General features: G+C 43.3%; 1 protein-coding gene across 3 annotated transcripts in view; it reads left to right on the forward strand.

The window, feature by feature from the left end:
- NFE2L2 (NFE2 like bZIP transcription factor 2) overlaps window positions 1–8,810 on the forward strand; it is a 31,078-nt gene extending 22,268 nt beyond the window's left edge. For all 3 annotated transcript variants that reach the window (XM_049773420.1, XM_049773422.1, XM_049773421.1), the window contains exons 2-5: window positions 3,039–3,305; window positions 4,432–4,521; window positions 6,498–6,689; window positions 7,095–8,810. In XM_049773420.1, coding sequence (XP_049629377.1) covers window positions 3,039–3,305; window positions 4,432–4,521; window positions 6,498–6,689; window positions 7,095–8,321 — 1,776 coding nt within the window. In that variant the 3' untranslated portion in view covers window positions 8,322–8,810. The remainder of the gene's footprint in view (window positions 1–3,038; window positions 3,306–4,431; window positions 4,522–6,497; window positions 6,690–7,094) is intronic.
- The last annotated feature ends 4,527 nt before the right edge of the window (window positions 8,811–13,337 follow it).

A 13,337-nucleotide genomic window follows, 5' to 3' on the forward strand; every position in this document is an offset into this window, starting at 1 on the left:
GTGTGAATTGCTGAGTATTTCTGCTTCTTATTAAATTGTTTTCTTTTGCCAAAGTCATGCTTGTGACATAATTTGAAACACACTCAAGGAATCACCAAAGGACAATCCAAAAATCCTAGATGCTGGGTGCAGAGGCATTATCTGCATGTAGGCCGGGAAGGTTCTTGATGGATCCTATAGGGCCCTCAGAAATCTCTCCATGAAGCTTCATTAGACACTGTGGAACAGAGTACACACCAGTTCTTGCTCCTGTCTCCCTCAAAAAAAAAAAAAAAATATATATATATATATATATGGAATGTTGGCTCTTGTCCTTCCCCACTGTGATTCTTTGATTCTATAGGGAGATGGTTTCCCTGGGGCAGAGCACTTGTCTTGTTCCAGGTTCCCTTCATAGTAGCAGAGATCAAATAGTGCATGTGTATGTTCAGTATTCATTTATGAATTAAAGTTTAGAACAGCCAGTTCTAAAGATCCACAGGTGCTTTTTTAACTACTCAAATTTACAAATTCTTCGAACAGACTAAGGCAATAATTATGATGGCTCCAAGTAGGATTTCAGAGCATTTAAGGGTATAACAGGGTTTGCAATCAAGGCTAGAGGTGGCCTCTGGTATCTGGTGAGCTGTGCTGCCTCTGAGGTAAAAGACAGTCAGGAGGAGGCAGGAGAGCTAAGCTAGTATAGTGCGTAGAGTGCTTGCCTTGAATGTGGCCAACTGGGTTCAATCCTCGGCATCCCATGTGGTCCCCCAAGCACTGCCAAACTAATTCTAGAACACATAGCCAGGAGTAGGAGTAATGCCCCTGGGCATTACTAGGTGTGGGGATGGAAAAATAAAGGGGGGGAGGAGAGATAGTGGAGAGGAAGGAGAAAAAGGCCAACCTGAAATAAAATAAAAAATAGGGCCAGAGCACATACTTTGCATGCAGAAGTCCCAAGTTCTATCCCATGTACTGCATGGTCCCCCAAGTACACCAGGGGTGCAAACCATTCTCTCTCTCTCTCTCTCTCTCTCTCTCTCCTCTCTCCTTTCTCTCTCTCTCTCTCTCTCCTCTCTCCTTTCTCTCTCTCTCTCTCTCTCTCTCTCTCTCTCTCTCTCTCTCTCTCTCTCTCTCTCTCTCTCTCTCTCTCTCTCTAAAATAGAGCTGGAGAGACAGAAGAAAGGCTAAGTCACTTGCCTTGCATGTTCGAATCCCAGCACTGCATAATTATAGTTCCGGATCATAGCCAGCTGTGAGGTTCCTGACCATTGAGGTAGGAGAGAGCCAGGAATGGCCCCTGAGCATGCCAGATGTGGCCAAAACAAACAGTAGTGCTATTTTACAATGGACAGATTGGCCATTTAACTCCCCTCACTCAATCCCAATCCCAGCGCCCTATATATAAAAACCTGATACTCCCTGAGTTTAGGAAAAAATCCAAATTATACTTCCTAATTCCATTTCTCATAATAAAATGTCTTGACGTGCTTTCTTGGATGGGGGTGTAATGGTTATTTCTTTTTCTGGTTTTAGAGTCACACCTGGCAGTGCTCTGGGCTTATTTCTGTTATTGTTCAGGGATCACTCCTGGTGATTCTAGGGGTTGAACCTAAGTCAGGAAGGCTAGCACCTTACCTGCTGTACTCTCTCTCTGACCCTGATTTCTGTATTTCATTAACAAGTATAGGATTTCTTTTCATTCAAGAAGCAGTATTTATTTTGATCTTTAGTGAACTCTACCATTACTTTCTTTAATCCAATTAATAAGTGATTAGAATAGATGACTGCCTTCCATACTCCAGGGGGGAGGTGCATGGGGAGGAGGGTGGGCAGTTATCTGGCTTCCGGTTTTCTCTTTGATTCTGGAGACCAGCTCTTGCCAGGTATGGGGTTTGGGGAGGCCCCATGCCGGAGGCCTTCTTCCTAGCCTGGGGAGTGCTGGGAGGCTTGGCAGGCCCCTAGCCATCCCCCTCTTTCTCCCGACTCCAGGCCTTCCCTGGGTGCCGGCTCAGATGACCAGAAGTGGGTTCAGTGGACTCTTAGGGGTCCTCAGGCTTCCCCCCTCCCTTCATACTCCAGGGGGGAGGTGCATGGGGAGGAGGGTGGGCAGATATCTGGCTTCTGGTTTCCCCTTTGATTCTGGAGGCCAGCTCTTGCCAGGTATGGGGTTTGGGTTTGGGGAATCCCCATGCTGGAGGCCTTCTCCCTAGTCTGGGGAGTGTTGGGAGGCTTGGCAGGCCCCCAGCCGTCCCCCTATTTCTCCCCTGGACTTCAGGCCTTCCCTGGGCGCTGGTCCAGGTAGACTCTATAAGGGTCATCAGGCTTTCCCCTACCTCTCCCTACACTAAAGGAATGTGCTTTGGGGGGAGGGCGGGCTGTTCTAGCACTGGTTTATATTGGGACAGTCACTGGAAATTTTTTCTCCTTGGTCTCCTATTGATAGTATTGTATGCATATAGTTTATATATGCATAATATCCATCTTGTATTGTGACCTTGATACTGCCCTCCAAAGCTCATTTCTAATCTTTTACTGCCTCAGTCCCCTTATTTTCCCCCATCTTTCCATATAGGTGCAGCTCATGACATGAAGCTCACCACATAGAGTGATAAGTGCAGTTAGAGAAATAACTACACTGAAAACTATCATAACAATGTGAATGAATGAGGGAAATAGAAAGCCTGTCTTGAGTACAGGTGTGGGTGGGGTGAGGAGGAGGGAGATCTGGGAAATTGGTGGTGGGACTCTTGCACTGGTGAAGGGGGGGTGTTCTTTACATGACTGTAATCATACAACTACAATCATATTTGTAATCACGGTGTTAAATAAAGATAATTAAAAAAAAAGAATAGATGGCTGCATTAATAGGTCTGCTGTTTTAATGAATAGACTCATTTAATGAGATTATGCCTTTGCAGAACATTGGAGCTGTGTTCTCATCCATGTTTTGTTTGTAATCTGCCCAACGTCCACCCCCACATTGACATGATATAAATTATATGGTATCTGCTATGTTTAAAACCACCCTAATCATGGTCTGCTCCTGGTTTTAATAGGACATGGATTTGATTGACATACTTTGGAGACAAGATATAGATCTTGGAGTAAGTCGAGAAGTATTTGACTTCAGTCTTCGACGGAAGGAGCATGAGCTGGAAAAACAGAAAAAGCTTGAAAAGGAAAGACAAGAACAACTGCAAAAGGAGCAAGAGAAAGCCTTTTTTTCCCAGTTGCAGTTAGATGAGGAGACTGGGGAATTCCTCCCAATTGAGCCAGCCCAGCACATCTCATCAGAAACCAGTGGGTCTACCAACTACTCCCAGGTACAGTTTATGCACCTCGGGGAAGGAAAGTGGTAAAGGTGTAAGGAGTCAAAATACCTGTGTTCAGGGGTCCTATGTTTTGCCTTTCACTATGTCTTTATGACCTTATCCAGTCAACCCTCCAGCCTCACCCTCCTGATAAATTTAATGCCTGGCATACCATGAAGCACTGTTAGAAGGAGGAGGAGGAAGGGGGGGAGGAGGAGCAAGACAGGACTACACCAAAGTAGGCTGTAGAAAAATCCAGCTGTAGCAATAACAGAGGCAGGACAACAGGTGAGAGTTCCTGTGGCAGGCACTGTTCTAAGAGAACTACCTACGTATGAACTAGTTTAATCAACAATATGAATTAGGTAGCACTCTCCCCATGTTTACCCAAAGAAAAATAATTGGGTTTGGAAGGGCTTGTTAATTTGGTGGATTTTTGGTTTGGGGGCCACATGCAGTAGTGCTCAGGGCTTACTTCTTGGCTCTGCACTCAGGTTTTACTTGTGGCAGGCTCAGTGGACCATATGTGGTACCAGGGATCAAACCTGGGTGAGCCATGAGGAAGGCAAATGCACTGCACACTGTACTATGGCTCTGCCTCCCCCAAAGAAAAGGAATCAAAGAAGTTAAATAGGGACCAAAGAGGTTTTGCATGTGGCTGTCCCTGGTTCAAATCCTAGCACCACATATGACTGGATCACTCATTTCCTCAAAGGAACAGCTCTTGAGCATGGCCTGGTATAGTCTCTCAATAAAGGGGGCTAGGGGCCAGAGAGATAGCACAGAGGTAAGGTGTTTGCCTTAGACACAAAAGGATGGTGGTTCGAATCCCAGCATCCCATATGGTCCCCCGAGCCTGCCAGGAGCGATTTCTGAGCATAGAGCCAGGAGTAACCCCTGAGTGCTGCCGGGTGTGACCCCCCAAAACAACAACAACAACAACAAAACAAAAAAGGGAGGGGGGTTATTTAATTTGCACAGTCATTCATGGAATCAGGACAAGAACCCAGGGAATCTGGTTCTGTTATGCTCTTAACTACTGTACTAAGTTGATGTCTGATAGGCATGAAATATATGCATGAAACGTTTAGAGCCACTGAATAATTTTTCTTTCCTTTACCTCTTTTCTTTCATCCAGGCTGCCCATGTTCCCAAACCAGATGAGCTGTGTTTCGATGACTGCATGCAGCTTTTGGCAGAGACATTCCCGTTTGTAGATGACAATGAGGTATATATAACATTTAGTTAATATCAGAGACCATGTCTACCATATAGAAGGCAGTGTGGATCCATATTTAAAAAAATGAAAGGAAAATACTTGGGATATTTTTGTCAAGGAAATCTTAGCTTTATAAATAACTTATAGGGGCTAAAGAGATATTACAGTGGGTAAGACACCATCTTGCATGTGGCCAATCCAGGTTCAATCCCTGGCATCCCATGTGGTCCTCTGAAAACTTCTAGGAGTGATTCCTGAAGTTAGAGCCAGGAATAACTCCTGAGAATTACTGAGTATAGCCCTGAAACAAAACATATAAACAAAAGGCAAAATACAGCATTATGTATTTATTTATTTTGGGCTTTTGGTACGAGCAGAGTTCAGGGGCTGCTCCCAACTCAGTATTTTGGGGTTGCTCAAGTGGTGCTCATGACCATGCCAAGCTAAAGATGAAATCCAGAGATTCTACTTACAAAGCATGTACTCAGCCCTTAGAACTATCTTCCCAACTCTAGATAATTTAATAAACAGGCCAGAGCAATAGTACGGCAAGTAAGATGATTGCCTTGCCTTGCCTTGCATGGTTTGATCCCTGGTATCTCATGTGGTTCCCTAAATCAATCAGAAGTACAGAGCCAGTAGTAAGCCCTGAGCACTATTGAGTGTGGCCAAAATAAAACCAAAACCAAACCAAAAAAAATTGCAAGTGTTCATAGATAGCACAGAGGTTAAAGTGTATACCTTTCATATTGCCATTTCGTATGGTTCTCCAAGCACCCCCCAAAACTCCTTGTGCACAGAACCAGAAGTAAGCCCTAAGCACCTCCTGGTGTGACCCCAAAACAAAACTACCAAGACTTATAGTAACTAGGTATTATAGAGAAATATGCAAATTATATCATAAAGATTGTAATTTTTTACTTACTCATTTTGAAGTTTATTTTTAAATGCACAGAATAAAATAAACCAGTTAGTGAATAAATCTAGTCAACTGGGTAGGAAACCAAATTAGTTAATTACCGCATATACTTGAGTATAAGCCAACTACCCCCTAATTTTACCCTAAAAAACTAGGAAAACTTAGTGACTTGAGTATAAGCTGAGGTGGAAAATGCAGCAGCCACTGGTAAATTTCAAAAATAAAAATATATACCCAAAACAATTACAATAATTGAGGAATCAGTAAATAAATAAGTAAGTACATGATTACAGGTACAAGATTGTTCAATATACTGTATACCATTAACATACCACATTAACCCATAGTATTCAATGGCAACTTTAATAAAGTGAATAAACTATTTCAGACAGTAAAGCATTGTAAATAAATGGTTAAAAATCCTGAATCCTTATACTCCAAAACCCCTGATTATAAGAATTCAGAATTTATAAACATTTTACATGACTTTACTGCCTTAAATGGGTTTTTCACTTAATTAAATGCGCCATTAAGTATTGTGGGTTCAGTAGTTCAGTGTCATACAGTTCAGTTCAGCCGCCTACCTCTTCAGCTCAACCGAGACTTGTGGACTGAGCTGAAGCACCGCCCCCTCCAGCAGATGGCAGAAGACTACTAAAGACTATGTGCATTTGATTTGGAGCACACGCACCAAATCAAGTAATGTATATGAACCGAGTATATGCAGAGTTTTGTGCTGAAAAACTTGGCTTATACTCGAGAATATAGGTATGTAGAAATAAGGATTATGAGTGGTTTTGTTTATTTGGGACCATATCCAGCAGTTCTTAGGGATCTGGTGGGCTTAGGGGACCATATGAGGTACTGGGGATCAAATTCGGGTCACCTGTGAGCAAGGCAAACTCCCTACCTACTTACTGTACAATTGTTCCTGCCACTTGTGAGTAGTTCTAAGTAGAAAAATACAGAACCTCAGCCAATTCCCATTTTAGGTTTGGGGTACTTCCTTATCACACTCTTCTGCTGTCAACTCACATTGGATAATAACTCACATTGTCAATTTTAGGTTTCTTCGACGACATTTCAGTCACTTGTTCCTGATATTCCCAGCCATATAGAAAGCCCGGTCTTCATCCCACCTAACTCAGCTTCAGCACCTGAAACTGGTGTCCTCCCGCTCAACATTTCTGATTTAAATATCATGGAGCAGGACATTGAACAAGTCTGGGAGGAGCTGTTATCCATTCCAGAATTACAGGTAACTCAGAGTTAATATAATACCAGAGATGCTATTTCATATTCAGGTCTTTAAATTAGTCATCCCAGTTATTTATAATGTATAAGCCACCTACTTATGGGATGGATTGGAGGATGCTTTTAAATTAATCATGAGAGCGACCCATATTCACCTAAGTGTACTTTTGTTAGTTAAATGGGCTTGATGTCCTGAGGTTAGATCAAATTCTTAACCTGAAGTCTGATCTAGGAACTCTGAAAATAATACAGAAGCTTAGCCTGTTGGAAATGAGAATTAGCTCTGAATTGCAGAACAGAAATAGAAGAGAATGGGGTAAGGATAGTTTGTATCAGGAGCTACAGGGAATTAGTGCTATAAAAAAACACTGAACCTTAAATTCATGTCATATCTACTTTTTTCCTACAGTGTCTTAATATTCAAAATGACAAGCTGGCCAAGACCGACACGGTTCCAAGTCCAGAAACCAAATTGACAGAAATGAACAATTATCCCTTCTACTCTCCAGTCTCCTCACTGGAAAAGACAGCAGATAACTGTAGTCCACATTTCCTTGGTGCTTTTGAGGATTCCTTTAGTGGCATCCTCTCCACAGAGGAGACCAGTCAACTGACTGTGAACTCACTCGATTCCGAGGCCTCTGGAAGCACAGATTTCGGTGATGAATTTTATTCTGCCTTTATAGCAGAGCCCAGCGCCAGCAACAGTGTGCCATTCTCTGCCACACTCAGCCAGTCCCTCTCCGAACTTCTGAATGAGCCCATTGATGTGTCTGATCTGTCACTCTGTAAGGCTTTTAACCAGAACCCCCCTGAAAGCACAGCAGAATTCAATGACTCTGACTCTGGCATTTCGCTAAACACAAGTCCAAGCCTGGCCTCTCCAGAACACTCGGTGGGTTCTTCCATCTATGGAGATACTTCTCTTGCCTTCAGTGATTCAGAAATGGAAGAGCCAGACAGTGCGCCTGGAAGCATCCAGCAGAAAGGTCCTAAAACACAACCAGTGCCGTCTTCTGGGGATCCAGCCCCACCCCAGTCACCATCCCTGGGGAACAGTGCCCCTATGCATGATGCTCAGTGTGAAAGTCTCCCAAAGAGAGACCTGCCAATAGGTCCGGGGCACCGAAAAGTCCCCTTCACCAAGGACAAACATTCAAGCCGTCTGGAGGCTCATCTCACACGAGATGAGCTAAGGGCAAAAGCTCTCCAGATCCCATTTCCTGTAGAAAAAATCATTAACCTCCCTGTGGACGACTTCAATGAAATGATGTCCAAGGAGCAGTTCAATGAGGCTCAGCTTGCATTGATTAGAGACATACGGAGGAGGGGTAAGAATAAAGTGGCTGCTCAGAATTGCAGAAAAAGAAAACTGGAAAACATAGTAGAACTAGAGCAAGATCTGGATCATTTAAAAGATGAGAAAGAAAAGCTGCTCAAAGAAAAAGGAGAAAATGACAAGAGCCTTCACCTATTAAAAAAACAACTCAGCACATTATATCTCGAAGTCTTCAGCATGCTACGTGATGAAGATGGAAAGCCTTACTCCCCTAGTGAGTACTCCTTGCAGCAGACAAGAGATGGAAATGTGTTCCTTGTTCCCAAAAGTAAAAAGCCAGATGTTAAGAAAAACTAGATTTGGGAAAAGCTCACCTTTTCTAAGCTAGTTTTGTTTTTTGGGTGGGTTTTTTTTTTGTACTGTTATACTAAAAGCTCCTACTGTGATGTGAAATGCAGAAATATACTTTATAAGTAATTCTATGCAAAATATAGTCAAAACTAGTATATAAAACTTTAATAAAAAGCATTAAAAGAAGTTATCGATAGACGGAATCAGTAGTTTCATTTTAACTGCAAACTTACTTTCTTAGGACACCATTTGGTCTAGTTTCTGTATAAGTGTAAATACAACAAGAACTTATTTATACTGTTCTTATCTCTTTTGTTACATTCATAGATTTTTATGATATGACATCTGGCTAAAAGCAAATTGTAAACCTAACCACTATGTACTTTTTTATAAATACTGTCTGTAAAAAAGAAGGCATTTTTTATATTAAATTCTTTATTTCTGTCAAAGAAAATTTAGTTGAAAAGCTGGTACTAATAAAGAAATATTATGACTTATATCTTTGGAATTTAATTTTATTTCACAATTTTTGGATACTTTTAGATGTTTTGCACTTTTAGAATGCTTTCATTTCAAATATGAAAAGCAATTTTGACTAAACTTTTGGTGACAGAAATAGAAATAGATCAAAAAGATACTTAATATCTTTAATACCACAGCAAGCACATCTCAACCAAGAAAATACTTGATCCATTGACCACCTCTGTTGCTGTATGCCCAATATGTGCTAGGCATTGTATAAGGCAAAGGACAAAAGGGAAATCCCTGTACACCTAGAAACTTGGAGGAAGTTAGCAAACATCCTACCCTACTGTGTAGGCCGGAAAGGGCAGTGTCTAGGAAGACAATAAGGAGGAAGCATTGCTGCTTAAGATAGGATAGTTGGGGCAGTGGCAGAGTACAAGGATCTGGGTTCCATCTCTAGTGCCATAACTATGAAAAATCAATTAACTATCTTAGAAATATTTGATGGGCCCGGAACGGTGGTGCAGCGATAGCAATTTCTGAGCGCAGAGCCAAGAGTGACTCCTGAGCATCATCTGGTGTGGCCCATAAAAGAAATAGTTGAGGCTTTGAGAGTGTGGGAGGCCTTTTCTGTTAGCAATAAAGAGTGCAGATACAGGAATTAGAAATGGAACACAGGAAACCCAAAGTCCTGTGTCAGAAAAAATAAGGGCAATATAGCTGAAAATGGGAATAAAATGGAACAGCAGGTAGAGAATGAACATGCAGACCTTTAAGGTCTATTCTTAAGCATTCAGAAGCATTTCTGGTTTCACCTGGGGGGATGGGGAGCTATTGGAGGTATTAGTTAAGCAGGATATAAAGAACTGACTGATTTATAAAAGTGTCTCTCCCTCCCTGAGTATGTGTTGAGGAAAGCCTATAGGTAAAAGTGGGAAAAGGCAAGCCCACTAGTGAGGAGATAGTAGTGTAAGTGTTGGCAGAGCTCTGATGTAGTGTGGTACAGGATGCAAGAAGTAGAAGGGAGGATTTTCTCAGAATGGTTATAAAGCAAAAGTGGCATCAAAGAATGAGACTTGTGGGGCTGGAGAGAGAATGGAGCAGGGTAAGCAGCTGAACTGGATTCAGTCCCCAGCACCCAATATGGTCCCCCAAACTCTGCCAGGAGTGATTCCTGAGAGCAAAGTCAGGTGAAAGCCCTGACCTGAGCACTGTTGTGTATAGAAAAAATTTAAACAATTTTTTACTGGCCATGCTGGGGCCACTGATAGTGATAGTGCAGAGGGTTGGGTGCTTACCTTGTGCGCAACGAACCTGGGTTGAATCCTTTGCATCCCATATGGTCCCCTAAGCCTGCCAGGAGTGATCTGCAGAGCCAGAAGTTAGCCCTAGCATTGCTAAGGGTGGCCTCAAAACAAAAACAAAGAACAAGCTGGCCATGTATGCTTGTCTTGCATGAAGTTAGTTCTGGTTTGATTCTTGGCACCACATGATCTGAACACTGCCAGGTATACCCAACCTCCCCTCCACCCGCCAAAAATGTGAAAGGAAAAAAAGAAAAAGAACTAGTCACCGAGCCCAGGCAAGGTACAGTGCAGATTAGTGGTGGGACACTTGCCTTTTACATGTGAAGCTGTAGGTTCTACTCCCTGCACCTCAAAAGAAATCAGTTGTGCAGAGATGGAAGCAAGGAGGTCCGAGTACAGATAGCATCTCTCAAGCAGTGTTGTGCAGGCCAGTCCCTGCAATCCTCACTAGGTGTGTGGGCCTGATGAATCAGCGATGCTTGGGCCAGTGGAACTGGATGGAGACTACCCAGGGCCCCAAAGGATACTGGGGGTATGTGCATGCGAGGGATTGACTGCCAGGCCTCACACAAGCCAGGATGCACTCCAGCTTTTGTCTCTCAAGCTTCCCAGTTCACTTTTAGCTTTGGCAGGGAAGGAGAGGAGGATTTAATGGGCTATGTTCAGAATCTCCCAGCAGTGCTCAGGGAATCATGCAGTGCCAAAGTCAAACCATGTCAATTCACTTTTAGAAATGAGATCAGGGCCCGGAGAGATAGCACAGCGGTGTTTGCCTTGCAAGCAGCCGATCCAGGACCAAAGGTGGTTGGTTCGAATCCCGGTGTCCCATATGGTCCCCCGTGCCTGCCAGGAGCTATTTCTAAGCAGACAGCCAGGAGTAACCCCTGAGCACTGCTGGGTGTGACCCAAAAACCAAATAAATAAATAAATAAAAATAAAAAAAGAAATGAGATCAACTAGGTGCTGGAGTGATAGCACAGCAGTAGAGCATTTTCCTTGCACACTGCCGACCTGGGATGGACCCAGGTTCAATCCCCGGTATTCCATATGACCCCTCAATACTGCCAGGAGCGATTTCTGAGTGCAGAACCAGGAGTAACCCCTGAGAGCCAATGGGTGTGGCCCAAAAACAAAAAAAAAAAATGAGATCAACTTGAAAAATGGTTAGGGCAGAGAGATAGCACAAGGTCAGGAACTTCCTACAGTAGGAGCATGATGTCTGGACTTTTCTACTAGACTCAAAATATCTCACTTAACTATGTGTCTGTCCTCCTTCGACAACAATGTGGGTTAATGGCTAGATGCAGCAAGGACCTGTTCCAAGCAGCCTCCTTCCCAGAAAACACCTAGAATTGGAATGGGAAAAGTAGGAAAAACCCTGCTGGCCAGACCAGCACACACTTCTACTAGCCTGGCAGCCTACTCTCACAAGCTTGTGATCAAATTTCAAAATATTTTGCTAAGGTCATTTAATATAGTTAACAGCATTTTCCAGCAATAACACTTTGAGGCACCAAACATGGTAAATATAGAATTAAAAAACGTGTAATCCTAAACTATTCACGACTTAAAATTTTTCCAGTGCTTTGGGGCCCAGGACCATAAAGTAACAATTGTCTTACATGCAGCCAACCCAGGTTCGATTCCCCTTGTCTGCCTTAGCATCAGAAGTCCTGAGCCCAATGGACATGGCTGTAATTTGTGCTGTGGTCCACCAAACTTGTTGAAAGTGCCACTGCTTGTATTGCCCAGGGCTCAGGGAACTATATGGTGTGCTAGGGACTGAACCCACTGTATTATCTCTGGCCCTCAACCGTTAATTTTTAAGCATATTTGAGCACTTAAAAACTTATGGGGCTGGAGCGGTGGCGAAAGGGGTAAGGCATCTGCCTTGCCCACGCTAACCTAGGACGGACCACGGTTCAATTCCTCGGCGTCCCATATGGTCCCCCACGCCAGGAGCTATTTCTGAGCACATAGCCAGGTGTAACCCAAGTGTCACCGGGTAGGGACCCCAAACCAAACGAAACCAATAACCTTAGGGGCCAGAGCGACAGTAGTGGATAGGCCATTTGTCTTGCATGCGCCCAACCCATAAGGGACCCTGGTTCTATTCCCGGAATCCCATATATATAGTCTCCCACAGCCAAGCCAGGAGTGACCCGAACACCACAGGTAGGTGTGGCCCCGAAAAAGAAAAACCCCGACTTACAGTCTTCAGCCAACGTTCCAACACCCATCTTGGGTGAATACCCAAGAACATTTCCTAACACCAGTCTCCTTCCTCCCCACCGTTTTTAGGACTGGTTTTCAATACCATCATTGAAAGATATACAGACCACTGTTTTCTCAGCAGTACTATTACCACCAAAAATTATTCAGGGTAGGGGCCACAAACCAGGTATACGTTGCAAGACAACAAATTTACTTAACCATTAAACTTAGCAGAGAAAGGACCTATAAAAGTTGAATAACTTCTTCGTGGCAATTATGGTCCCCAAGCACAGAAGCATGTAGCCCTTGAATACCATGTGTGGGCCAAAGCCTCCAATCACAGAACAATGCTTTTCATCATTAAAACTTGGGGGAAATCAGGCTATTTTCATGTTAAAATGTTTTCCTTGGGGCCAGATAGCACGTAGCCAAGACATTTGCCTCCCGGCATCCCATATGGTCCCCCGAGCCTGCCAGGAGTGATTTCTGAGCAGAGCTCAGAGTAAACCCCTAAGCGCTGCCAGGTGTGACCCAAACACCAAAAAAAATTTTTTTTCCTTTAGTAGTATTAACCACAATGGCAATACCTGTATGTCATTAAGGGTCCGTTACAATCCTAAGGCCAAAGAAAACGGAGCATGTGTCACACATGGCAAGTCCGAGTTTGATAGCTGAAACTGGGATTCCTATCCCAAACAAGTGTAGCCCCCCAAACCCTACAGGCCAAGTATGTGGACCCATCAGTCTATACTTTGCACATTGCTTCTAATGGAGGGAGCCACACTCAGCAGTACTCAGGGATTAACCCTAGGTGGTTTGGGACACCATAAAGGATAATAACAAGATAAAACACCCCCTACCCACCGTGCCACTCGAGGACCAAGATAAATTTTGTGAACATTATTTGCTGTCAAAGTATTTATAGATCACAATCCAAGTCAAAGTCACCAATAATCAACTAACTGGCTTACCTTTCCTGTGTGATGGGAAGCACTGTAGCATTTAGGAAATATTGCAAAGTAACAGACAACACACA

The sequence above is a fragment of the Suncus etruscus genome, chromosome 5, assembly GCF_024139225.1.
Source record: "Suncus etruscus isolate mSunEtr1 chromosome 5, mSunEtr1.pri.cur, whole genome shotgun sequence".
NCBI classification, from domain to species: Eukaryota; Metazoa; Chordata; class Mammalia; order Eulipotyphla; family Soricidae; genus Suncus; species Suncus etruscus.